General features: G+C 28.1%; 2 protein-coding genes across 5 annotated transcripts; both read right to left on the reverse strand.

Annotated features, from left to right (window-relative positions):
- Window positions 1–808: 808 nt before the first annotated feature.
- On the reverse strand, window positions 809–25,443 carry LOC140666721 (probable G-protein coupled receptor Mth-like 3). 4 transcript variants are annotated; one of them, XM_072894216.1, is made up of 6 exons: window positions 20,071–20,170; window positions 12,393–13,637; window positions 11,523–11,601; window positions 8,885–9,069; window positions 7,744–7,909; window positions 809–5,459 (listed from the first exon to the last, which is right to left on the reverse strand). In XM_072894216.1, exons 2-6 carry the CDS (start codon window positions 13,537–13,539, stop codon window positions 5,090–5,092), a joined length of 1,947 nt encoding a protein of 648 aa, XP_072750317.1. In that variant the 5' UTR covers window positions 13,540–13,637; window positions 20,071–20,170; the 3' UTR covers window positions 809–5,089. The 4 variants fall into 4 exon arrangements, with proteins under 4 accessions (XP_072750317.1, XP_072750316.1, XP_072750318.1 ...); XM_072894215.1 differs by lacking the exon at window positions 20,071–20,170 and adding an exon at window positions 19,709–19,937; XM_072894217.1 differs by lacking the exons at window positions 12,393–13,637; window positions 20,071–20,170 and adding an exon at window positions 24,505–25,443.
- Window positions 14,491–17,522, reverse strand: LOC140666722 (G-protein coupled receptor Mth2-like). The gene is made up of 2 exons (XM_072894219.1): window positions 17,363–17,522; window positions 14,491–15,507 (listed from the first exon to the last, which is right to left on the reverse strand). Exons 1-2 carry the CDS (start codon window positions 17,501–17,503, stop codon window positions 14,866–14,868), a joined length of 783 nt encoding a protein of 260 aa, XP_072750320.1. The 5' UTR covers window positions 17,504–17,522; the 3' UTR covers window positions 14,491–14,865.
- Window positions 25,444–25,663: the final 220 nt, after the last annotated feature.

Below are 25,663 nucleotides of genomic sequence, written 5' to 3' on the forward strand. Positions count from 1 at the left end.
TTTAATAAAATTGTTTTCTTTATAAATTCTTCCTTATAAACAATGAGCAACGGCTAAAATCTTTTGAACGTTATTCAGAACAGTAACATATATCAAGGTCAACGTAATCGGAGCTAAGTCCCATAATCTAAAGTTTTACCAAATATATATCTCTTATATCAGCCAACACCATATGCTAATCAAATTCATGATTTTTGCAAAGTAGCTTTTTCCGTTGAACACAGCCAATGGTTGCTCTTACATCATATTTAGCATCGCTGTTAATGATCTAGTTAGTCAAATATTTAAAACAATTTTGTTTAGTAGTAGTTTTGTGTTAGATAAAAGCGTTTAATAAAATATAACTTATCTTTGAAAACCTTTTGAAATGTGTATGAGCAGAATACAAGAATGCTGTAATAATCTTTATTCTTAGTTCCTCATCTAACCACATACATAGACAATTACAAATACATACATGTAGTAATGATAATGTAAATACAGATTTAAAATGCCTTAAATATTATATATTTAATATATATTTAATTGTAGCGTGAACGCGCGATTGAATTATTTTTATTTTTCTTTGTATTGTAATTTTGTAAAAAATTCTATTTATTTTTAATATTTTGATTTTATTTTATAAAAGCGCATTAAATATACAAATATCAAAATATATAGATAAAAATATTATATGTATATTAAATAACTGTTCATAATGATAATCGTAAAGATATTCTATATGGAAATTACAGAAGTAAGAACACATAACACATACGTTTGTTTTATACTACGTTTTATAATAGACGTAATGAGTAAAATACCGTTTCAGAAAAGTATATGTTCAATTTTATATAGATAAATCTATTTTGTTTTACTTGTTTTAATATATGTATAAGTAAATTTTATTTTTTTTAATATATATAAGTATGCTTGATAGAGAAGAAGAGGATGACTGAGGGAAAGGGACGAAGAGAGAGGCGAAGGGAGGAGAGGGGAATAGCTTAGCCTGGAGGAAAGATAGGAGAGTGGAAACTCGAAGAGAGAAGAGGAGATAAACAAAGGAAGGGAAGAGGCAGAGAGAACAGAGAGAGAGAGAGAGAGAGAGGGAGAAGAGGAGAGAGAGGAGAGGAAAAGGGGAACGAGAGGAACGGGAAAGAGGGAGGGGAGATGGGAGTGGGAGGATCGTGAGGGAGGGAGAGGGAATTAGTATGTAAGGGCCGCAAAATGGTCAGGTTCGCGGGGGAGGGGAATGAAGAAGAGGGATGAGATGAGGGGGTGTATAATTGTATATGTTGTATATGTAATAATTGATGTTGTATTTTCAAGAGGTGGTGAGGAGTTTGTGAGGGGTTTGGTGGTCCCCTTGAAAACACTCCGGAAACCTACGGGACCTGGAATAAACCTATCTATCTATAAGTATGCTTGATAAAGTTCAACGCAAGGATTTCTGAAACGTTTGCAATATTAAATGTATCTATTTTTTTATGTGGAGTACGGACTGTTGTATTATTTGCGCTCATTACTATCGCGCGTAGCTCCTACTTTGTTTATTTATTTTTAAATAATACATTTGTATATATATATATATATAATATATATTTAAACAAAATTTTATATAAAATATGGCAGTCGATGTGTATAAGACACCATAATACATAATACATATTTTTATTATTTTATTAAAAACGATAACAAATGTAATTTTATATTCTATTATGTATATTAAAATAATAAGTGCTATTGTTTGTTACTTTTACAAATCAAGTTGATGTATCGACGATTTTATTTTAACGGTTTTAATTAAAAATTTATTATGCACTCAATATCATAAACATTTTAATACATAAAGTTGTATCAATTTTTATATTCGGGGCGTCATTCTAGATATTCATACATCATGATCTTTAATTAAAAAATTACAATTATACGTTGTAAATAATATATATGTTATATTTTTCATATTTTTAAAATAGAAACTTGATTTTAATACAATGTAGAAAGAGTTCTCCCATATAACACTCATAAGAAAAGAAAATAATTTGAAAGAGAGAATTTCAAAAATCTTGTATTTGTCCTTTAAACGTATTAAAAATTTTGCACAAGCTTCGTTAAAAGTTTTATTATAGTTTTTATTATAGTTTTATTATTGATTATAAATAGATAGGTATTTGAGATATTTCTGTCGCCAAAAGTGTACAAAATATTGAACTGCATAAAGATAGCATGAAACAAAAGAAATATTATCTTTGAGACATATAAGATGTTCATAAAATAAAATAATTTTAAACAATCATATTTAGACTTTGACTATACAAGTATGGACTGCTAGCACTCCCATTTTTCCCATTAGAGCAAGCAAGAGGTTTTGCATCCAACATTGTTTGATTTTCAACGCCACCGTCAAATACCAAAAGCCCAGGAGATTTAAATGATGAGGACATATTAATTGTAGAAATAGTAATGATACTTTAAATTCTGAAAAATTTATTAGATATGATATTTATTATATTTTTTATATTTTATAATATACTTATTTTAGTTTGCCGTCTTCTCATTGGTATTTTATAACGCTGCATGCGCTTAATGATAACAGACCTGAAGTTTGCGTAGTCCATACTATACATATAGTCAAAATATTTAGATATATCGGAAAAATCGATCGTATGATACATTCAAATAATTCAAGATATGTCCAATTCTTTCTTCATGTATTATTTTATTCGTTGCCTCAGAAATATCACAGACTTCTATATATTATACTCATAGAGCTTATATGTATGAAGGGCCTTGTCCACATACCAAATATAAGAGAATCTATTGAAGGAAGATCGATAAAGAAGATATATTCTATCTCTCTTACTGGCCTCTTAACACTTCAGTTGTCCTTATGAAAAAGGAAGACAGCATATATAGAAGGACAACCATAGTATAAGTCCATCATTTATCATCAATGTTTTCTTTCTTAATCCTCTTTCAGTACTCCAGTAGTATAAGTTCTATGTATATTTTACTCAATTGTATCTAAATAATTGGCTAGGATATCGGTCATATAATTTTTCCTCTAGAGTAGAAACGTGAAAAGTGAAACATTTTGCGATTGAAAGTAATGTAAACATTTTTCACTACTCACGTTTCCGCCTTTCGACAAAAGTTACATGATCGATAGCCTAGCTTTATTTGTCACATCGCTGTTAGCAGTTTTAAGTTTATATATAGGCTATGTTCCACAATTACATTGTCAGTACTGAAAACGATAGTTCACGGTATATATGTATATTATAGATTTTCAGTATTAACAATTTTAGAGTAATAGAAGTCTGTGAGAAATATATTTTCTTTTTTTCATGACAATATTTTTTATACATGCAGCTGAATATTTTAAACAGCAAAATTTTTTTAAATAAAATTGATTTGGTATAGATAAATGCAACAAAAATTATTCAGAGATTTATCATAAGCATATGAAATTAAAAATAAAAAATAAAATTGAGTAAGTTTATCATAATATTTTGTCATAGGTAGTGATATTAATAGTACAAGAAGTGCGTGACGCGCACGTTAGCTTCTTATTACAATCATTGGTAAATGTGTCTAAGTGCTACCCCAGCAGAAGCTCAACTTTTTAAATAAATATAAACAAAACTATTATAAAAATGAAATGTAAAAGAGTTTTTAGGAAGGGCTAAATCTTTTTTAAAAAGTTATAAATAAAAAAAGTTTCAATTATTATACGTATCTTTCACACATTATATGAAACCCATATGGAACTGCATAATGATCCAACAGAATACAGAAAATGATTATTTGTGGCTATAAGGTAAAAATTATAAAGACGAAAAAGTTTTTCAATATGTTTTTCGGATATGGATTGAATTAAAAGTTTTACATTAAAACTCCCACGCAGTACTATCAGCCTTTGTAGTTTCCACATTCTCAAGTTTTATTATATTTATTTATATATGGAGCGAGGCTCTGTCTCCTTGTGCATTCCCACCTGCACGTACTTTTCTAGCATATGTATACTTTCTATGTATATACTAGAAAGTACATGTTGAAAAAAAACATTCAAGTGGGACAGAGTGCACAGAGGGACGGGGCAAAGCTCTCCCATGCCCTCCCACATAAATAAATATAACAAAACTTGAGAGTGTGAAAGCTACCAAGGCTGATAGTACTGCGTGGAAGTTTCAATGTAAAATCTCAATTCAATCCATGCCCGAAAAATATATTGAGAAACTCTTTTATTTATAATTTTTACCTTATAACCACATATAATCATTTTCCCCTATTTTGTTGGACCATTATACTATTCCACATGCATTTTCAATATATATAATATGCGTTCAGTAATGTGTTTTCAATACATAGCAAGATACGTATAATAACTAAAAGTTTTTTTGTTTATAACTTTTTAATAAACAACGAATGACGCTTAAAATCTTTTGAACGTTACTTAGGGCTCTGACCTTGACAACATATGTCAAGGTAAACGTAATTAGCACGGGCTCTGTTATTTCAAACTTTGAACTTTCTTTACTTATAACTTTTTAAAAAAGACTCGTTCCTTCCTAAAATCTTTTCTACATTTTATTTTTATAATAATTTTGTTTATAATTATCAAAAAAGATTGAGTTTCCGCTGGGGTAGTACTTATGCATGTTTACCCGATCCTTAACATAATATTGATAGTTTATATTTTTATCTAATCTAACATATCAATAATTTATGATAATTTTATATAAATTTTATAAACTTTACAAAATATTATAAATGATAAAAATTGATTATAATGTCAAGCAATGTTATATGTAACGCGATCAAATATATATAATGCTATAAAAAAATATTTTTTATGCTGTAAAAAAAAGATAAGAAAAGATTTAAGTATATTTTTAAATAGAAAAATCAAAAAGAGACATGAAGAAAGAAAGACAAATGTTGTATGTCAAAATTTGAGGCAATACTATTTTCGCATTCTAAATAAAGAGATCAATGCACATAACAATGTGAAATTAACTTTCGGAATTATGATATAAATTATGATACAGTTAACTATATTGATCCCTTTAATTTACTATAACATTTTTTATGACACGTTTTGACGGCATTAAGGATCGGCTTCATCACATGAATTCTTCGCACGATAGTTTGCTTGCACATAAGGACTAATCTTTTCCTGCAGGGGCATCACTCCTGACATGGTGGTGGTGCAGGTGCGTGAAGCTGAGCTATGGCAACCACTGCGTGTTGAATTTCTAGAAAATAAATCGCGATTCTGGCAACCAAATCGCTTCAGCAGCAGTCGCTTGATCTTCTTTTTCCATACGAAAATAATGAAGATAATGAGACCTTGCAGGGTATTTGTCAAATCAGTGAGATACCAAACGTATTTAGGCGCGCTCTTGAATAGCCATGACACTATTTCCATAGACCAATTTATGCCCATCACGATAAACAGCTTCAAATACAAATTGAACCTATAAATGAATATTTCTTCTGTATTTTTTGTGATTATGACGATTTATTATCATTAACATTATTATATGTCTAGAATATACATTTGTATTTCTAAGGTCACACTAAAAAATGGATTAAATTGGAACAAGTTTTTTTGCTATAGCTAAAAACTTTTAAAACATTAATTCGAACAATTAATTTTTACATTAATAAAGACAATAAAAATTTCAAAAAATTGTAACTATCATATTTTTAGATATTTTGAAACAGTGATAAATTAATTTTAAAGTTTCAATCCTAAAAAATAATAGATCAAAAAATTCGGTCAAATTTTTCTCATTCCTTTAGCAGTCGAATTAACAATTTTGTAATAAAATTAAAACTTATTACAAGTATAATACATTACAAATATATAAGTTTCATAATGCAGCCTTTTCCCAATTGACAGACTGTTAAAAAAAAAATAAGTCCAAAAGGATTTCAAACTCAGCAAGAATTATGTCACAAAAAAAAACAAAATTAAAAAACTCAAATTCAATTAAAAATAGAATTAAAAAGTAAAATACTATATATAGTATGTGTAGTATGTATGTATACAGAAAATAACACATTTTTATTTTTAATTTCTATTGATTTTAAGAGTTGTGTAGAATAAACTTTCCATTTGGAATCACAAAATCATGGCAGTGGTCATAAGCTAGGTACCGAATAAATTTAGTTGTTAAAGGAACAAAGAACATTGTCTATCGCAATTTGTCCGTACTCTTTCAGATTTAAAACAAGAGAAAGAGAGAAAGAAAATAAAGAAAACAAAGTTTTTTAAAGAAATTTTTAAGGTTTCTGATTTCTTATTAATTATATTAAATTAATTATATATTATATTGATACAAAAACGAAAAATTATGAGTTTTTCTTGCAAAATATATCAAAATAAATAAGTTTTTTAAATATGACTTTGTGCTTGGTAATATAGATTAGTAAAATCAAAAACTCTTTTCTTTATTCATAAATAAAAAGCTATCAATCTTGATTAATCATCATAAGAACCATTCTTGATGAAAATATAGAACAAATGCAGATGAGTCAATATACAATCATTTATTAATGCGCAGGTAGAACAAAGTCAGAATAATGTTAAAATATGTCAAAATGACAAAAAATAAATGATCGAAAAGTGAGTTTTTGTAGTCATATTTTCGTCATTTTGACATCATTTGACGTTACTTTGATATTATCGTGACTTTCTGTTCTACTTGGGTATATTGTGTTCGTAATTACTAAGAATCTTTTCAGAATTTATCACATCTCGCTTTATAATATTTTATCTTTAGCTTTTATTCTTTTAACATCTTCAATATTGTTTTATAACTGAAAGTGTCTCAATTTATTGAACTTTCACTATTTATTCTTTCTTAATTTCTTTCACTTAATGCTCTTTAATGTTTAATATTATGTAAATGATCGGTTTATGACAAATGCAAGATAATAAAAAAGAGTTTTCGGTGTATATATTTTACTAATCTATATTATCGAACACGAATAATTACATTAAAAAAACTTATTCATTTCAATGTATTTCATAAGAAAAAATTCATATGATTTTTTCTTTCTGACGTCATAATTTAATATGTATCAATGAGAATACCAGAACCTTATCCAGATAGCACACAATATTTAAAATATATATAAAATATATACAAAGTATTTATAATAATTATTTGAATATTTCATAATTCTTTGAATTATGTATTTTATAAATATTTATCAAAATATTTTATATCTTTGTAAACTCAATTGAAAAGATCATAAAGATTTATTATAAATACCCCAGCAAATATTTGAGAAATATTTACAAAAAATATTGTTACAAATATTTTTTTTTTTATTTACCATACATATTAAATAAAATATTTATATAATATTTCAAAAAAATAAATATTAATGAATATTTATCATAAATAGCATATACTGTCTAAGTAAGAAATATGATTTCTGTTTTTTTTACTAAGTAGGAACATCTATTTTTTAGTTTTATTCGTTTTTTAGTATTATAGTTTGTCATCTTTTCGAGAATCGCAGATACTCTCAAGAAATTCCGCTCATGCGATCGGAATGGCAGTGATGTGTTTGTTTTTACAAAAGATTTCGCAATTATGAAAGCAAACCTCCGCATGGGAAAATTGCCGTCTAAAAATAATCATTTTGAGAACGATTGATATTATACAAAACCGTTTGCAAACGGATATATCTCGTTATTTAGACAAATTATCAATAATAATAATACCAAAAGAATGTAGCACGAACCATTGTTTATTGTCATCATGACGTCGGCTCTCCGAACTTCTCAGATGATGGGCTGTGTCCTTTTTATGGCGCACAATCTTCAATGCTGTAGAAATGAATAAGCAAATGTTGCAGACAACAGTGATACTCATGGGTCCGTAAAAGTATAGCGCCCTTGCTGCATCCGCTAAAATAGGAAATAAATTTATAATATTACATTAGAGATGTAAATAATAAAATACAAATAAAAAAAGGAAAACATGTCTTATTTTTTCCAAAGTTTTGTTTTTTTTCAAATATTAGTATTTAACTTAGCTTTATATTATTATATTTTGATTCTGGCAAGTTAATTTTCCATTATTTTTGAATTTTTAGATGCTAGATTTGGACTGCCACTATTTTAAATGTAGATCGCATTTAAATTGTCTATATGTATAGTTATGTAATTACTACTTTTAAAGTATTAATTTACTTAAAAAAATCAAAATTAAATTTAAATAAATTGTATTTTATTATAGATATAAAAATTTTTAATTTTAAATTATACAATTTATAAGGTAAAAAAATATATTTTAGTTGTTATTTTAATATAATAAAAAAATTAAAGTTCTTATAGGTTAATTTATCTTATTTTGAAATTTAATAGATTAAAAAGATTTTGTGATATCATACATGACATAATTCTGATCATTTTCAGTTAGATGTATAAAAATTTTTATTATACAATTTCTAACTGAAAATTACCTGAATCATTTGGTGTTTAATGTAATTTGTCACAAAAGTTCTCATTAAGCCATTAAAATTACTGTTAAAAAAAGATAATTTAAAAATTATAAAAACTTTAGTTTTTTATTTATATTAACAAAAAAGTATGCGAAGAAAAATAATAATATAAATATTAAAAATTATTATTGTTCTTTTTATATTTAAGAAATAATTAAAAAATCAAATTTGTTTTTTTTTCAAAGAAAAACGATTTTTCTAGATTTTATTAAATTACATTTTATAAATATGCATATATAACATATTTTTAATTTTTACAAAAATTCTTGACCATATATGATTACATAATATATTTTTAATTATGAAAAAGATTTAATCATATATTGTTTTAATGAAATGTCAATATTAACAGAGTTATTTGTTAGTAATATCCACTTACTAGTGAACCAACATCTTACGACACCAAATTCCGGTCGGATAAAGTCCTTTGGCACGCTGGGAACAAAATCCATAATAGCGCAGACAATAGTTAGAATGGAGGCGCTTCCCCATGCGTAGATCGAATATATTATAAACTTCTTTTTTTCTCGTTGTTTCACGCTTCCTTGTAACGAGCGGAATCCTCTATAAAATCACAGTTTATATAATATTTAGCTAGTAACAAGTATAAGACATTTACAATGTAAATATAGGGAAAATTATGATTAAATAATACGGATTTTTTTTACAATTTTGGTTAAAAATTAATCTATAAATGGTAACTAATATAGTAGACGTTGCAAAAACATATCTTTATCGATAATTATATTTTTACCTTTGAAAGTTTATAAGAGTTATAGCCTTGGTATTTTTAACTCTATTTTATCTCTCTCTCTCTCTCTCTATATATATATATATATATATATATATATATATATATATTATTACATGTATTATCTTTCTCTCTCTCTCTCTTATATATATATATATATATATATATATATATATATTTGTAGATGTTATAAACAATTATTTAAAAAAACGTGGTAATTATTAACCTTAAGGGATGCAGCTCTAATAATCTTGACCTTGACATATGTTGTCAAGATCAGCATCCTGTATTCACCAAGTAATTTTAGCCGTCGCTCGTTATTTATTAAAAAGTTATAAACAAAAAAAGTTTCACGAATTATACGTAATTTTCGAACATTATACCTATACATTGATTCATTTACTTACATGTAAATTAAACATGTAGGCGTGGGAGGAGCTCTGCCCCTCCTCTTACACCTCCACGAAAAAAAAGTCTAACTTAATCCAATCTTTTTTTATTAAATTTTTTATAGCATTTATAAGTATTTGTTTTTTGTCCGACGAGATACTATTAAAGATCGATGATCTTAAGGGATTTAACGTAACTAGAAAAAACCTTACTACTGGAAATAAGTAAATCATTCGGCTATTATTTTATTATCAATAACATATAGATCTTTTATGTAGCTGTTTTAAGAATAACAAAATAAATGTTTTATTGTACTAAATTACAATTTTGTTATCGACAATGTTTGCACAAACATATGATTTGGTCTCGTCGGTGCCGTGTCCATTTTTAATCTCGTCAGTGGTCTGATATAGGTGAACATGCGTAAGAATTTACACATGTGTAAGGATAACACACATGCTATATGACGCGTACAATAAAGAAGCAAATTAATTCAATTCTGAGTACGATCGCGCGCGTGACATTCTTTTTATGTAATTGATTACAAAAGAACGCACAGTATACGCACACAGATAGTCGTCACACCTTCGTAACAACGTAACGATTGTAGGCTTGGCAATAAGAGATTATCCGCACAATACGGAGACAGTAAATAGTGACAGAACATTGCTACGTCATGGAATTTCATTGACACGCAAAAGATAAAAAAATTACTTTAAGGTACAATCCTGCGTGAATAAAGAAAGGAAAATGAAAGTAAAAAGCAAATGAATGTACGCATTGGTTACAGATCGCAGGCACTATTGAGAACGCATGAATTATGTACATACATATATGTAATGTGTGTAATAACATGAACAATAATTATTTATACTCAAACAGCACACAATATTACGATAAATGTTTATAAATATTTTTACTATTTATTTTTTTGAAATTATATTATATATCTATATTATGTATCTAAATATTATATATATATATATATTTTTTTTTATATATGTATGTATGTATATATGTATGTACATATATTTTTTAGAATATTTAAATAAATATTATAAATATTTTGTGTATATATTTTGTATATATAAATATTATATGCTGTTTGGGTATGTGTTGTAATCTTTTTATAATTTTATTTAAAATTTTATATACATATATATAAATTATATATAAAAGATACGTTACTTATACGTTTAGAAAAAATTAACGTTAAAATATATAAGATTAACAATTATTCGACTACAGCAATAACTCACGCTCGTGTCGATATTGGGAATATTCTACTGATATTTTCCGAGCACCGAATATTGCCTGATTGAAATGGCTTCTTGGACCGACGTCCGACCGCGAACGAGATCAAAATTAACTCGGCTGTGTTTGCGCCATATACACGCGTCAGTCACGTACCGGATATTAATTCGCGTCCTGTCGCTATCAATTTCCTCTCAATGTTTATCAATTATCAAATTTCTTTGCTATAAGCGTTGGATCAAGTGGCGCTTGTGAAAATATTTAACGAATCAATTAACCCATTTTGACCTAAAACTCGATCTAGAAACGCTTAACCCTTGGTAAACCATAATTAATCTCTCGATTATAATTACGTAATCATAAATCAAATATAAATAATTGGTTATAATAAAAATGGTAATAATAAAAAAAATTGATTATAATAAAAATGAGGATTTGACTAATCATCCATGAGATATTCTAATGTGCGATTCAACTAGAGCACATTTTAAGAATACTTCTTATTCTTAAAATATGCTCTAGTTGAATCGCACATTAGAATATCTCATGGATGATTAGTCAAATCCTCATTTTTATTATAATCAATTTTTTGTTATTACCATCTTTATATTCGGCAACTTACCCAAATGTCCACCAAATGTCGAAGCACATCACATTTAGCCAGAAGAAGCTCGCCAAAAATGAGAAGTGGATGACGAAGGCTAAAATAAATAAATAAACAGTATTTTAACTATTTAGCATTAAGAATTCAATGTAAACAATGATTAAATGTTTAGTGTAAAAAACTACAAAAAAATGATAATCAATTTGTGCTTAGAAAAAGTTTTTGTTATTTTTTATTAAACTATTATTAGCTTATATTATTCATTATTATACAAAAATTATATGTTAAAAGAGAGCTACAAAATTTTGTTATTAATATCAATAAATTTCCTTAATAATTTTAAATTATTTTTAATTATCTGTATTTTTTGTAATTAATTTATAAAAAGTAATTATTTAAAATACCAAAATTTAATATTTGCTTGTCATTACTATGTAAAAAGCTTCCTTTACACTTAAATATCTCCTGAATAATATAAAGTTGTTTTAATTTTGTAATTGTTTTCTATCATATGTATATGTATAATAGAATGTACTATATGTATAATAGACTACTTAATTATAACAGTATAGAGTAATATACATTAATCTTATATCAATTTATGTTACATTAAAGCTTAATTTCCAGAAAATTTAGATAACAAGATAAAAATATTAATCCAAATAAATCCAAATTGATTATGCATTATAAATACATAAATAAATTAAAATTTTTTCCATTATTTATCTGCTAATTTTCAAGATTGCAATAATTTATGTAGTTGGTGGAAGAGAAAGGGAGAGAGAGGGGAAGAGAGGGAGAGAAAGGGGGGGGAGAGGGAGAGAGAGAGCAATCGATAAGTCCCTAAACGTGTATGCTGCTGTGTTATATAATTTGGGTATGCTGTACCCAGCATAATGCAGGTGGAATACGTTATAGCATCTGGTTGAGTGAGCTGGAGCACTACGAGGACCATGTACGCGACGAACAACGATCCAACGTATCCGCGTAGTGTGTAGCCGTGCATGTTGTTAAGTTCTGGCAGTATAGAGTACACCACAAACGTTGCCAGTAGAAACGGCAAGGACACTATAAGGCCTATGGGTGTACCATTTAGTTGATTTACATCAGGTATTGTCTCGTTTTCGAAGCAGACGGTCACCTCGAACTTGTCTCCTCCTTGCACAACGGCAAGGCAATAGGATGTCGATTGAACGAATTCGTCGTGATGCGGTTTGTACAGAGAGCCATTGATGAGAAACATGTACTCATCGTCCGGATATTCGTCGGGATCAAGCAAAAAACGTTCAGTCTCCTTGCATGGATCGTGAACGATCAGTTGAAATATTTCGTCCAATTTTTTACCCTCGCTTTGTAGCAAATTACTTGTTGCGTAACTATATACATCTGGAAAAGGATAATTATCCTTTCCAGAGATACATTTCTCCCTAATCAAACGATCGCCGAGGGGGCAACAGAGTTGAATGCAGGTGATATTATCGCACGTTTCATATGGAAAACTATTGTCTTTAGTGTCATTTCTATTGAATTTTTCATGGAATTCATATGATGTCGAGTTGTTTTTTCTTTCGGTTTGTGTCAAGTTTCCATGAGGTTCATACGAGAAGTTGTTTTTGTCTTCGATTTTCGCAAAGTTTCTATAAATTGACATGATGGAGTTGTTCTTGTTGTCGATTTTATTGTTAGTAGAATTTACGCGAAACTCTATCAACATTTGATTGTTTTCCTTCTGATCCTTTATAGAATGCATACGAAATTTATATCGCGTTGAATTATCATCTTTGCGGTAGTTAGTTGGATTAATATGGAATTTATATTGCGTATCATCATTATTCTTAGTGGAATTTTCGCGCAAATTATGTTGCAACAACTCTACCTTATCTTCATGATTCCTTGTAAAGTTTGTATTATAAAATTCGTATTGCAGCATCAAATTATCATTTTGTTCATCGCTTGTAGAATTTTGTTGAAGTTGTAAGGATGAAACGATGAGCAAAATCATGCAACACCAAAATGCGAAACTTCGTTTATACATTGTCCACTTGTTGATGCATCAAATTTATTAATCCTTGACTTGGTTGGTTTTTCTTTACAACTTTGTTAGGTGTCCAGCAACCGCAACGATATCGCAGACTACGGAAACGAGAATACGCGTGATATAATCAGTCTGTAATGCTTTGACTGCAGCAGAGACACTTTTATCTCAGGAAAGACTTTTTGACTTTGACAAACGCGCAAGTGCACGTTAGAGAGACACATAGCTAAGAAGCCATCTCGATAAGAGATAGATCCTCGATCGGCCGGGAATGATGAGAGAACGACAAAAGAAGATGTTAAAATCCTTTTCTCTCATAGTTTCTCATAGAGTTTCATAGTTTAATTTGCAGGATATTGATTTATATAATGAAAATAATACAATGTAAGTGCTTGTTTCAATTTGTTTTCACAAATCGTCTTATAAACCGAGATAAGTCATTGGGTTGAGTTCTATATAAAATGTTTTTTATATTTTCTACTTTCAATATTTTTAAAAAATTCTGAGAGAAGAGTAAAATAATTAAATATAAGTGAACCAATCGAGTTTATCGTCATACAGTTTCAATTATCATTATTATTATTATATATATATATATATATATATATATATATATATATATATATATAGGCATAGGTGTATTATATATAGGTTTCAAATTTTATATAAATACTTGAAAAATCATATTAAATTAATCCATATATTTATTTTCTATATTAGTTGAATAAAACAAGCAAATAGTTAATTAAATGCAAATATACAAAGCAGTATAATAAAAAGAAGCAAACTAAGAAAAAGTAATACTTCAATGACGTATTTTCTAATCCTGTAATAAATTATATAATCCAAGCATTTATTTTTTGAAAGTCATTGTTCAAGTATGTGTATACCTATTATATGATATTACGAAATACTAGAAAAATTGTGATTGACATACATCGTAAAATATAAATAAATTGGTGTGAATAGTGCTTTAATTAACATATAATAACTTTTTTAAAAGTCAACATTTATATATTTTCAGAAAAGTAGAGAGATGTGCTTGTGAGAACTGGTTTAGAAAGTTGTCGCGCGCTCATATTAAATCTTTCTTCAATCTGCAAGATTTCTATGAAGAAAACTACGTTTCATTCGGTAATACTATTTCTAGGATACTCTATGTATAATATAAAATAATTTAAGAGACAAGAAAAGCCAACATTAACATTCAAGAATTGGTAGCGATGTTTAATGCGGAGATTTTCGTCGTGCAGTAGTGATCTCATCTCAAAAAACATGATTCTTTTTGCGTTAACATAGCAACACAAATTAACAAGAGAAATCACATCATTCTGTAGATATACCGAGTGTAATGCAGACGCCGGTTAGGATTTGCTCCTGTGGTGTCAGTTGTAATATTCCCACTACACTGTACGCCATCGCCAAACAACCGACATATCCACGTAATGTTAGGCCATGCAAGTTTTTCAGGTCAGGTAGTAACCAGTAGACGACGTATGTGGCAGCTAGAAACGGTACGGATACAAGCATTCCGAAAGAATACACAACCCCACCATCGTCATCCTCAATTGAATACGTTTCTTCACAGAAAAATACCAAGTACTCCTGATACTCATAGCTTTTCACCCGTGCTAAGCAGTATTGATGGTACTCGAGGATATGCTCCTCCTCAGCCAGAGGTCGTAATATAGAGCCATTCGACATGAGATACCATTTCTCGTCTAGATAAACATGTGGGTTCAAAGGATACCGGTTCCTGCCGACGCATGGATTCCATATCACAAAATTAAAGTGCTGAACGCTCGCAGTGATATTTGCCAATACAAGATTAGTCTCGTAAACCGCCGGCAGCTGGACCACTTCCGTTTCGTTCGTCACGGCCTGTACGCAGTCGTCTCCGGCGAGGAAAGTGTTAACGCGACAACATAGCGATACACGAGGCTTTCCGGAGCCGTCATCAGACGTCATCTAGGAAAAAGAGTCCAAGGAAATGAAGACAAATAAAATAATCCATAGCTATGTAATAGTGCAGAAAAAATTAAATATTAATTTTTAGATTTCTGTTGCTAAAGTATTACTGAATATATGTAATGTGTTATGAATAATAAAATCAACTGTTAGAAACTGATTGTTATATCTATATATGTCGTGGAACAATTTTATTTTTAGTTCAGCACTACTATATAAAATTTTATTTCTCATATTCTTCTAAAATAGCTATCTATATTCGAAATCCAACATTTTTATTGCATATTATACTTATACAATTAGGGAAAAAATTGATTCCAAATTATATTATAAATTAAATTGATTGCAAGTAAACAAATTGTATATGAGATAAAGTTCGAAGTATGCAGACCTATTTTGTAACATTTAATACATGTGTTATAACTGTAACGCATTTTTTTTTTTTACATAAGTTTACGAGTCCTGTAACTCATGTGTTTAGAGTTACAGAATAGAGATCTACTAGAATTTATTAGTTATATATAATATCATTTTTTATATTATTTCCTTATACAATTTAAATATTATATGTACATCTAGATTATATAATTAAGATTTTTTTCAATCAAAAATTTCAAAAATAAATCTTTCTGAAAAACTTAATTAATTATGACATAAATAGTTAGAAACTGATTGTAACTGTCTCTGGTTATTTTATGAAGTTACTATTCCAGAAATAATTACACAATTGAACAAGAAAAACACTCAACAAGACAAAAAATAATCATTTTTGTAGATTTCACTAAATATTAATTCGACTCTTCTAAAATTTTCTGATACATTAATTTTAAAAAATTTTAAATTAAAGTTTTAAAAATAATTTTTTTAAATTAACTTATGCTTATTGATATAAGATATACTAGAAAAGTTTCTATTTCAAATTAATTAAATTTTATTAGAACTTTTATTTTAAAAAAGTGTAAAAATTTTGTTGTAAAAATTAATAAGATTTTTGTAGTTAAATATTATTGGATTTATTACAATTATTTGAAGATTATATTAAATCATTAAGGGCAAATGATATACTCAATTATTTTTTAACGTATATTATATTATAAGTATACCAAAATTTTTGGGAGATTTCTAATTACAAATTTGATGTCAAAATTAATAAATTCAAAATGATGTGATAAATTTTTTAATCTTAATAAATGCTATATTTTGAGTCTATTATTGCAAATTCGTTATTTTTTATATTAAATTCGCATTCAAGAAACACAAATATCTTATGTGCGTGTAATCTCAATTAAAAAATATTCAGTTATACATTATGTTGCCTTATGTAATCTTTAATAATTTATTAACTTAACTATTTTTAACAATATAATAAATCTAAATTTATATATATAATCATGAAAATATTATTAATTTCAATTTTCACAATCGATTTTTTTTTTGATAAATTGTAATAATATTTGTAAAAAGCACGTCACATATACGTTATCATAACTGTAATAAAGTTGTACTGTAGTAAATTAGTTAAATTAATTCTTTTTTTTATAAATATAACTTTAAATCTCTCATTTTAATTTAATTTTAAATTTCTCAAAATTGTGCCGATATGAAAAAGCATTTTAAAGATCAGATTTGTGACATAATGTCAAAAAATTATAAAAATAATTATTTTTATTCTTGTGTGTTCAAAAGTTATTTTTTATTATATTATATCAGTCATTGCTCTTGCAAATTATGTATAAGCATTAATAAAATTATTATAGTAGACACTTATGCGTTAACAAAGCGACGCGAATTGGCTTCATTGATAAATTCTAAATATCCAATACAAAGAATGTGATCAAACTGAAATTATCTCTACCTCTGAATAAACATGAGGGATGATAAAATTTTTTTCCCATGATCTCTCTGGCTCTTCCTCTGTCTGATCGTTTTCAAGAGTGGCCGCGTTCAAGATCACGAGACAAAGAAGGAACAAGGCCATTCTCAGATGCCGTTCCATTCTATACTAATTAGTGAAACTGCTCTCAAATGGCAACTTGAAATAATTATCATCATCGCCTCTCACAGCGTTATCGCCCTGCGGAAGCTTACTCACGAAAGTGCCGCAAGAAATGGTGAAAAAGAGAAGGAGAGGCAGAAAATGTAATGTATCTCTCTCGAGAATACGTGCACGCTCCAACACTTCTCTCTTATGATCCATATAATATAAATAAAATGTATATAGGTAATCTTATATTACTTAGAGTAAATTTATCACGTTCCGTTGTCATTTATATATGAAGTACTAAACTAAGCCAAAATAATAAAAGTGATAAAAAAGCAAACTTAATTAGTACATATTTTTTGAAAGAGAGCATGAATATAACAGCATTTTTAGGCATCTCATAAAATAGTTATTTATAAAATAAAAATTTTAAAAAATCTCCAATATATAGAAAAATGTAAAGCACATGGAATGACAAATAATCATATATAATCGTAGATAAGACGCTGTTTTAAATATTATTCATATCAATGTTAATAATTTATACATAAAATTTTAAGTAATTACTTACAATTAATAATTAAAAAAAACTAATGTAAACTCGTAATGTAATCATATTTTCTATGAAATGTTAATTATTTAAAGTTAAACATACGTGTAAATAGATAAAAATCATGTAATTAGAACGTAAATATAAAAATCATGCCATTAAACGTATCTACGTACAATATTTACATGTACACATATATAATGCTTGACAAAAGTCTGAACACACTCTGTGTTTTAAAAAATTGGAATATTTTTCCAACCGCTGCAACTCAGCAAAAAATTATTGGAGACAAAAATTTAAAAAAGCATTTTAAAGCTTCAACTTTAACGTGTTATTGGTAGTATTAAAAAATTTTTTCTTCTGAGTTCTATGTTTTAAAAAAGGACTACTATTTTTTCTTAAAATTATATATTTTTTGACAGTGTGCAACTCGATAAAAAATTTTTCTTAAAAAACTTAAATCAAGGTTCATAAACTAAAACATTTTATTTGCAAAAAGGTTTTTTTTATTTTTACTACAATTTTTTTTACTGAGTTACACTATTTTGAAACTTAATTTTTATTTTTTAAGAATGAGAAAGTAAAACAATTTTTAGAAATTATTAATACTATTAATACTACTAATGTAATATTAATAGGATTAAACATTTTAAAACTTCAAGTTTTTAACTTTTAAATTTTTTGTCTGCAATGATTTTTCGCAGAGTACTGACAACATTTATAAGAAATATAGTTTAGTTTCAAAATTCTGTGACTCGGTAAAAAAAATTATAGAATTACATAGGTATTTTATAGATATACAGCTAATTAAATATAATAATAAAAAAAACGTTTTGTAGGTAAAATATAATTTATAGAACTTAACTTAAATATTTTCGAGAAAAAGTTATTTTATTGAGCTGCAACGTACGTAATTTTAAGAAAAAAAATGTATCCTTTTTCTGAACTGAACTAAGAAGATAAAAAAATGTTTTAAATCGATAACACGTTAAAGTAGAAACTTTTTATATTTTAAAATGTTTTTCTAATTTTTTATCTATGATGATTTTTCGCCGAATATCAACATTATTTCTAAAAAATATAATTTAATTTCAAAGTTGTGTAATTCAATAAAAAACTATATAAGAAAATGTTAAGAAAAGCGTTTTAAAGTTAAAGTATTGTAATTTATGGGACTTGAGTTGATTTTTTGGAGAAATTATTTGTTTTCATTATTATTAAATTATTATTTATTTAAGCTGGAAGATATAAAAAGATATGTAATTTTAAAGAAAAAACAGTGTTTTTTTGTAACGCACAGAACTAAAAAGATATAAAAAAATGTTAAAAACTACCAATAATGGGTTAAAGTTGAAACTTCGTGTTTCAAAATGCTTTTTTAATTTTTTTTCTACGATGATTTTTCAATGCGTAGCGATTTGAAAATAGCCAATTTTGTTTAAACACAGGATGTTTTTGTAAACTCAGACTTTTGTTAAGCACATATATTTACATACATTCTAATATAGTAATGAGATTGTAATATGTAATATTTGTTTGGTTAAATACATAACAAAATATATATATATATATACATTAAAATTAATATGTATAATATAGGCACTTAATTATCCGGTCTTAATTGGTTTGTAGAATAAGCAAATCTATTTGTATATAAGAGATGTCTTTACCTATTACACAATATTATAAGCAAAAAAATATTCTACTATTATATATATCAAATTTTCTACTCCGCTAACTTTTAAATTAATGATCTAATTGAACTGATTATTTGGAAAAAGGAGCGTACATCAAAATATATAAAAGAACAAGATTTATGGCAATATCATCAAATTATTAACACATACGAAATAATATTATGCATTTATCGGGGCAGAAAGAAATAAACACAAAAGAAAGTAAATAAGTTATATATATTACGCGGCTTTCTTTCTTTTTTTTCCAGTAAATCATTGGAATACAAAAAAATCGATCCAAATAAAAAATAGCACTGTTATCGCTGGCGATTAAGGTCAACTTTTAGCTATCTCACTGGACTTGATAAAACTGGCACTGTACTCGATTTCACTATAACTTCTCTTCTAGAACTGAGAAAACAAGAGCGCGCGAGAAACGCATATACTCACGCGAGCAATGAGACGATACTACTAAACGATGAGTTGTCCACAGCTTTGAAGAAGCGATCTACCTGCTACGAGACGTCATATACAGGGTGGTCGGAAAAAAATTTCACTTTTCAATCGAAGAGCTTTATTAATTCTTTCAACAGCAACGTAAATTTAAACACTTATTTTTGAGAAAACTGCGGAAACTGAGAATAGTTTATAAAGCATTTAGAGACAAACAACGAACCTTTTTTTTACACTAAATATATACATATACATACATACATACATACATACATACATACATACATACATACATACATACATACATACATACATACATACATACATACATACATACATACATACATACATACATATATATATATATATATAAAGATTTATATATATATATTGTATATATAATGTGTGTATATATATATATACACAAAGATGGAAAGTAACGCGTTATTTGTAACGTCCTTACAGTTACTTTTTTTTGGTAACTGTAACGGTAACGGCGTTACAAATTTTGTTTGTAACGGAAAAAGTAACTTTGTTACATTTTTCGATAACGAGTAACGAAATTAACAGTTATTTTTATCGTTACTTTCCAGACAACACATGTCTTTAAAAGATGCTTAAAAGACAAACTTAAAGACCTCTTATTGTCTTTTAAATACCTATCTTCAAAATGTCTTTTGGCCTTTCTATGCTGTCTGGGATTTTTTTCGAATATAATTTTTAAATAAAGAAATATAGATATTTTTCGTTTCATGCGCTCATTTTATATAGTACATGTAAGTAACATATGCTATAGATATGTATATCTACACATATGCGTGAAATGGAACTTAAGGATTGATAAAAGCATTGAAATGCAATAGGTATCACGTAGAAACTACTGGAATCTCTTTCTAGTACTTTTCTACTTTGTAAAAAAACATTTAAGTAGACAGATAATTCAATGATTAGTCAAGAATTCGATATTATGTAAATTATCGTATCGTGTAATAGAATTTTAAAATAAAAAAAGAATTAAAAAGACGTGAAGAAAGCGATTTTGACCATATTTCAATCTATTGAAACTAGCAATAAGAAAATTACTTTATTTACATTTATAGCATCTAAAAGTGTTTAAGAAAGCTTGTTTATACTTTCTTTCAAAAATTTCTCTTATTTAAAATAACTTAATTATCATTATTTAAAATAACTCGTACCGTTACTGGTTACTAATTTAAAAAAATAACTCGTTACCGTTACTAGTCATACTGATAATTATTTAAAATAAATGATCATTATCAAAATTATTACATACTTTACATCAATAACGATATCACTATCAAAATTTTATCATTTTGATTACTTTCATGTACAATAATGTTTAAAAATTTTTAGTGTTTAGTGTAAATTTTTAATTTAATTTGATCTTGTATTAAAAAAATTTTTTTGTAAAGTTTGTATTGTACACAAAAAAAAGTAACATAAATTGTAACGATTCGTTACTTCTTGAGTAACAGTAACGGTAACGAGTTATTTTTTAAAATTAGTAACCAGTAACGGTACGAGTTACTTTTTGGAAAAAAGAATGCTAACGATAACGGTAACGAGTTACTTTTATAAAGTAACTTTTCCAACTCTGATATATATGTTGAAAAGCAATAAATTTTGACAGTACGGATGCAAAATAAATCATGTTTCCACAACAAATGTTATACATTTCTGGAATTCACAAGAAATATACATATGTGATAAAAAATATTGAAATTACATTTGAATATATGTATGTCACTTCAGCGTTATTCATGAATGTTATCTCACCCTGCAGATGATATCGATGCAAAAGTAAAACAACGATATCTCTATTATAAAAACCGGTTTGTACTCGTCACATATATCTTATATAAAATAAAAGAAAGGAAACATTAATATTTGCTTTATAAGAAATTGAAGATAGCAATGGCTCCAGTGATGCCGACATAAGTACTCGGTGACCTTCTTAGTTCATATTTTATCCAAATTTTTCTTGTAGGAAAAAGGATTTCCCGAATCATATTGGATTTCTCAAAATAATTCTAAATATATACATTAATTATAAGTATTAAATTGTATTAGAAAATGTAACATGTGGTTATGTTATCGCTAATCGCAGAGATATGAGAACCATGCGTTCAAAAAACGTATACATACATTCATATGTAGATGATTCATACAATGTACTTATTTCTATATTAGTAGAATAGATAGTGATAGCACTAATATTACATGTAATATACGTGTATAAACATACATGTACACACATATATATGCACGTGCACATACACAAAATTAGGCACTGATATATAACATAATAATAATTTAATTTATAAAAACTTATTCTAAAAAAAAGATAAATCTAAAATTTGAAGCCTCTGTAAAAGAATATTATAAAATTGAGGTTGATACAATTTTCTTTAGCGGAGTTATGGCGTTTTAAAGTTACCCATGCATTTTTGGTTAATTACCGCCAGCATTAGCATTACCCGTTGCGCACCACGAGGAGGTTGCTGGTCGGATTTTGCGCATCATGCGTGCGTGCGTGCGTGCGTGCGTGTGTGTGTGTGTGTGTGTGTATGTGTGTTTGAGCGAGAAAGGCGCGAAGTCTGACCAGCAACCTCCTCGTGGTGCGCATCGGGTAATACTAATGCTGGCGGTAATTGACTAAAAATGCATGGATAACTTTAAAACGCCATAACTCCGCTAAAAAATCGTATCAACCTCAGTTTTTTTTTTAATTTGCAAAGGAAAGTCTAAATTTTACGATGGTTGTCATGATATTGGCGGAAAAAATTTATTCCATCTCGTGGAGTGCGTCAAACTATGCAATTTTTTGGAAACGAAACACGTCCTCACTTTTGAAAAGGCGGCGGAAAGGGGAAAGGAGAAATTTAAAATCTAGCAAATGCTTTTCAAAGTAGAGACTTTAAGCTTTAAAATTAAAAAAAATTTTTAATACTCGACCATTTTTGACGGAGTTATGTTTATTTGAAATCATGCAAAATTTTGCATAAATTTACATATACGATCATTTTGATCGCCATGTATTAATAATACAAAGGAAAATTCCTTTGTATTATTATAATATTGAGAGCCCTTACTTTACTAATTGATATATTAATACATCTAATTATTATATACATATATATATATATATATATATATATATATATTGCATATGTTATATATTTTGAATATGAAAAAGATTTAAAAATATAAATTTTATGTTGAATTTATATGTGTGTTATATATTTTACTGTGTATTACACATACACACATATATTGCAATTTGTTACTTTTTAAAGAACAATACTCTTTAAAATCGATAACAAATTACTTTTCAAAAAAAAAGAACGATAACATTAACAAATTACTTTTATATTAAATAACTCAACGCTGTTTCTATTTTATTTATACGTATACATTTATTTATTACACGTATAAATTTATTTGCATTTTTTGTGCAAATACTGATATTTTGTGTATAGATAATATTTTTTAAAATTAATATTTTATTTTTTATGCATGATGATAATATTCTTAAATTTACCAAGAAAAAAATCATCATATACAAAAAATAAAATTATGCAAAATAACATGTTAATTTGATTTTTTAAAATAAGGAAATAAATAGAGGGGTAAAGGAGGAAGAAAGACAATGTTCTTTTAAATGTAAATAAAACAAAATTAAAAAGAAATATAAAAGTGCGAAAAGTTTAATGAGAATAAATAATAAAAGTACAAAAAATTAATAGACCACCGATAAATATAAATTATAATAAAACGTAAACGTTTTAGTCAACGGTCAAACTTTCTTCAGTAAAAAAAAGAGAACATTTTTTAAAAGACGGAATGGTAGCGATCAATGATATTAATTATGAACGATAATTGACAATATAATAATCAAACACGGATGTACAACATAATAGATATGATCAAACACGAAATTTGTTTATATTTGATTTAAAAAGTGATGTGTATATATTAACTCGGAATGAAACTTATTATTGTAAATATTTTTTGTACGTTACAAAAAGTGATCATTAATCTCTTCTGCATTGTGGATATTTTAAAGCAATATTATCGTGAAATAATTATTTATAAATGTTTCTTGATCTGCATCGTTAAGGTCTCAATCTTCATACACTTCAAGTTCTATTATAATGTAAAACATATTTTTAATCTTAATTCACAAAATTGAATAAATTAAAAAACAACAAAATATCTAAGGAGAAAAAAGTAAGCAAAATTCAATCATGATCAAGCGAATATAAAAATATCAACTTAAATTGTAAAATTAGACCAGCTACAAGATGACTGCTTACCTGTAAGTATGCATAATGCGCGTATAGGAGACATGTAAATGTAGTTAACCAAAAGCAGGAAAACGTAGGCAGTGATTAAGCAGATGACGTAGCACATGAGTGTTTTGCCATAGAGGTTCTTCAACTCGGGGATAATCGCATAAACCAGAAAAGTAGCGACGAGAAATGGAATAGACACTACGATGCCAACATGATGAGCCGTATATTCTTCTTCATTCAACGACGTGATTTGTCCCGGCGTTAGACAAACCAAAATACCGATTCGATCGAAAGTCATCTGCCAATCAATACAATAATCCCAGAACGGAAATATCTTTCCCTCGGCATCTACGAGGCTGCCGTTCGTTTGAAGAATGACTTTATCTTCTTGATATTCATCTGGATTAAGAGCGTAAGTGAAGGTAGGACAAATAAAGTTCTCCACCAGAAGAAAATGATCTTTCAATTTGCCAACATGTTGGACTTCTTCGGCCATTTGGTCTCTTGACAAACGCAGATCCGGCGTTTTCACTTCTACTCTAGCTGGCATGGTATCGTTATGGAATATTTTCTGACACACTGGTTGCTTCGTAAGATCCTTGCGGAGGACCTCGTCGCCGCGACAGCACTTCCTGATACAGTCACGCAACTTGCAGACACAACCGTACGTGACATTGCCGTCGGTCCAACGTAGATGAGCCGGGTAGATGATACCGTCGTGGAGAAGACTGTTGTTCTTTTCAAACGTTTGCGACGCTGTTGCGATACCGCTACCGCTGTTTTCCATGCTGAGAACTATGCTGAGCGATGGTGAGCATCGCGGATCATTTCTTAGTACTGGCAGCAGTCCATCATTGGCGATGTCACCGCTGTTACCGGCCGTAAACAGACCGCATACGGCGAGAAAGACCGCTGAATTAAAATTCGCGAAGCGGCTGCACATCACGACAAGGGAGCCGAAGATCGTAAACTATCAGCCACGATCCATGCAGCGATTATTCGTGGCTGCTCCACTCCTCATGCCTAGCGCCCAACACCTCTTCTGCGTCGGCGGATGCGCGTTGTAGCGCGGCGCTGCGCCGGCTGATGCCCTCGTGCTCGCACGCCGATGAAATTTCATCACTTGGGAGAATGTTAAAAAAAATGACGTTTTATTTCGACACGGCAATAAGTAGAGAAT

Source organism: Anoplolepis gracilipes, chromosome 6, assembly GCF_047496725.1.
Source record: "Anoplolepis gracilipes chromosome 6, ASM4749672v1, whole genome shotgun sequence".
Lineage (NCBI taxonomy): Eukaryota > Metazoa > Arthropoda > Insecta > Hymenoptera > Formicidae > Anoplolepis > Anoplolepis gracilipes.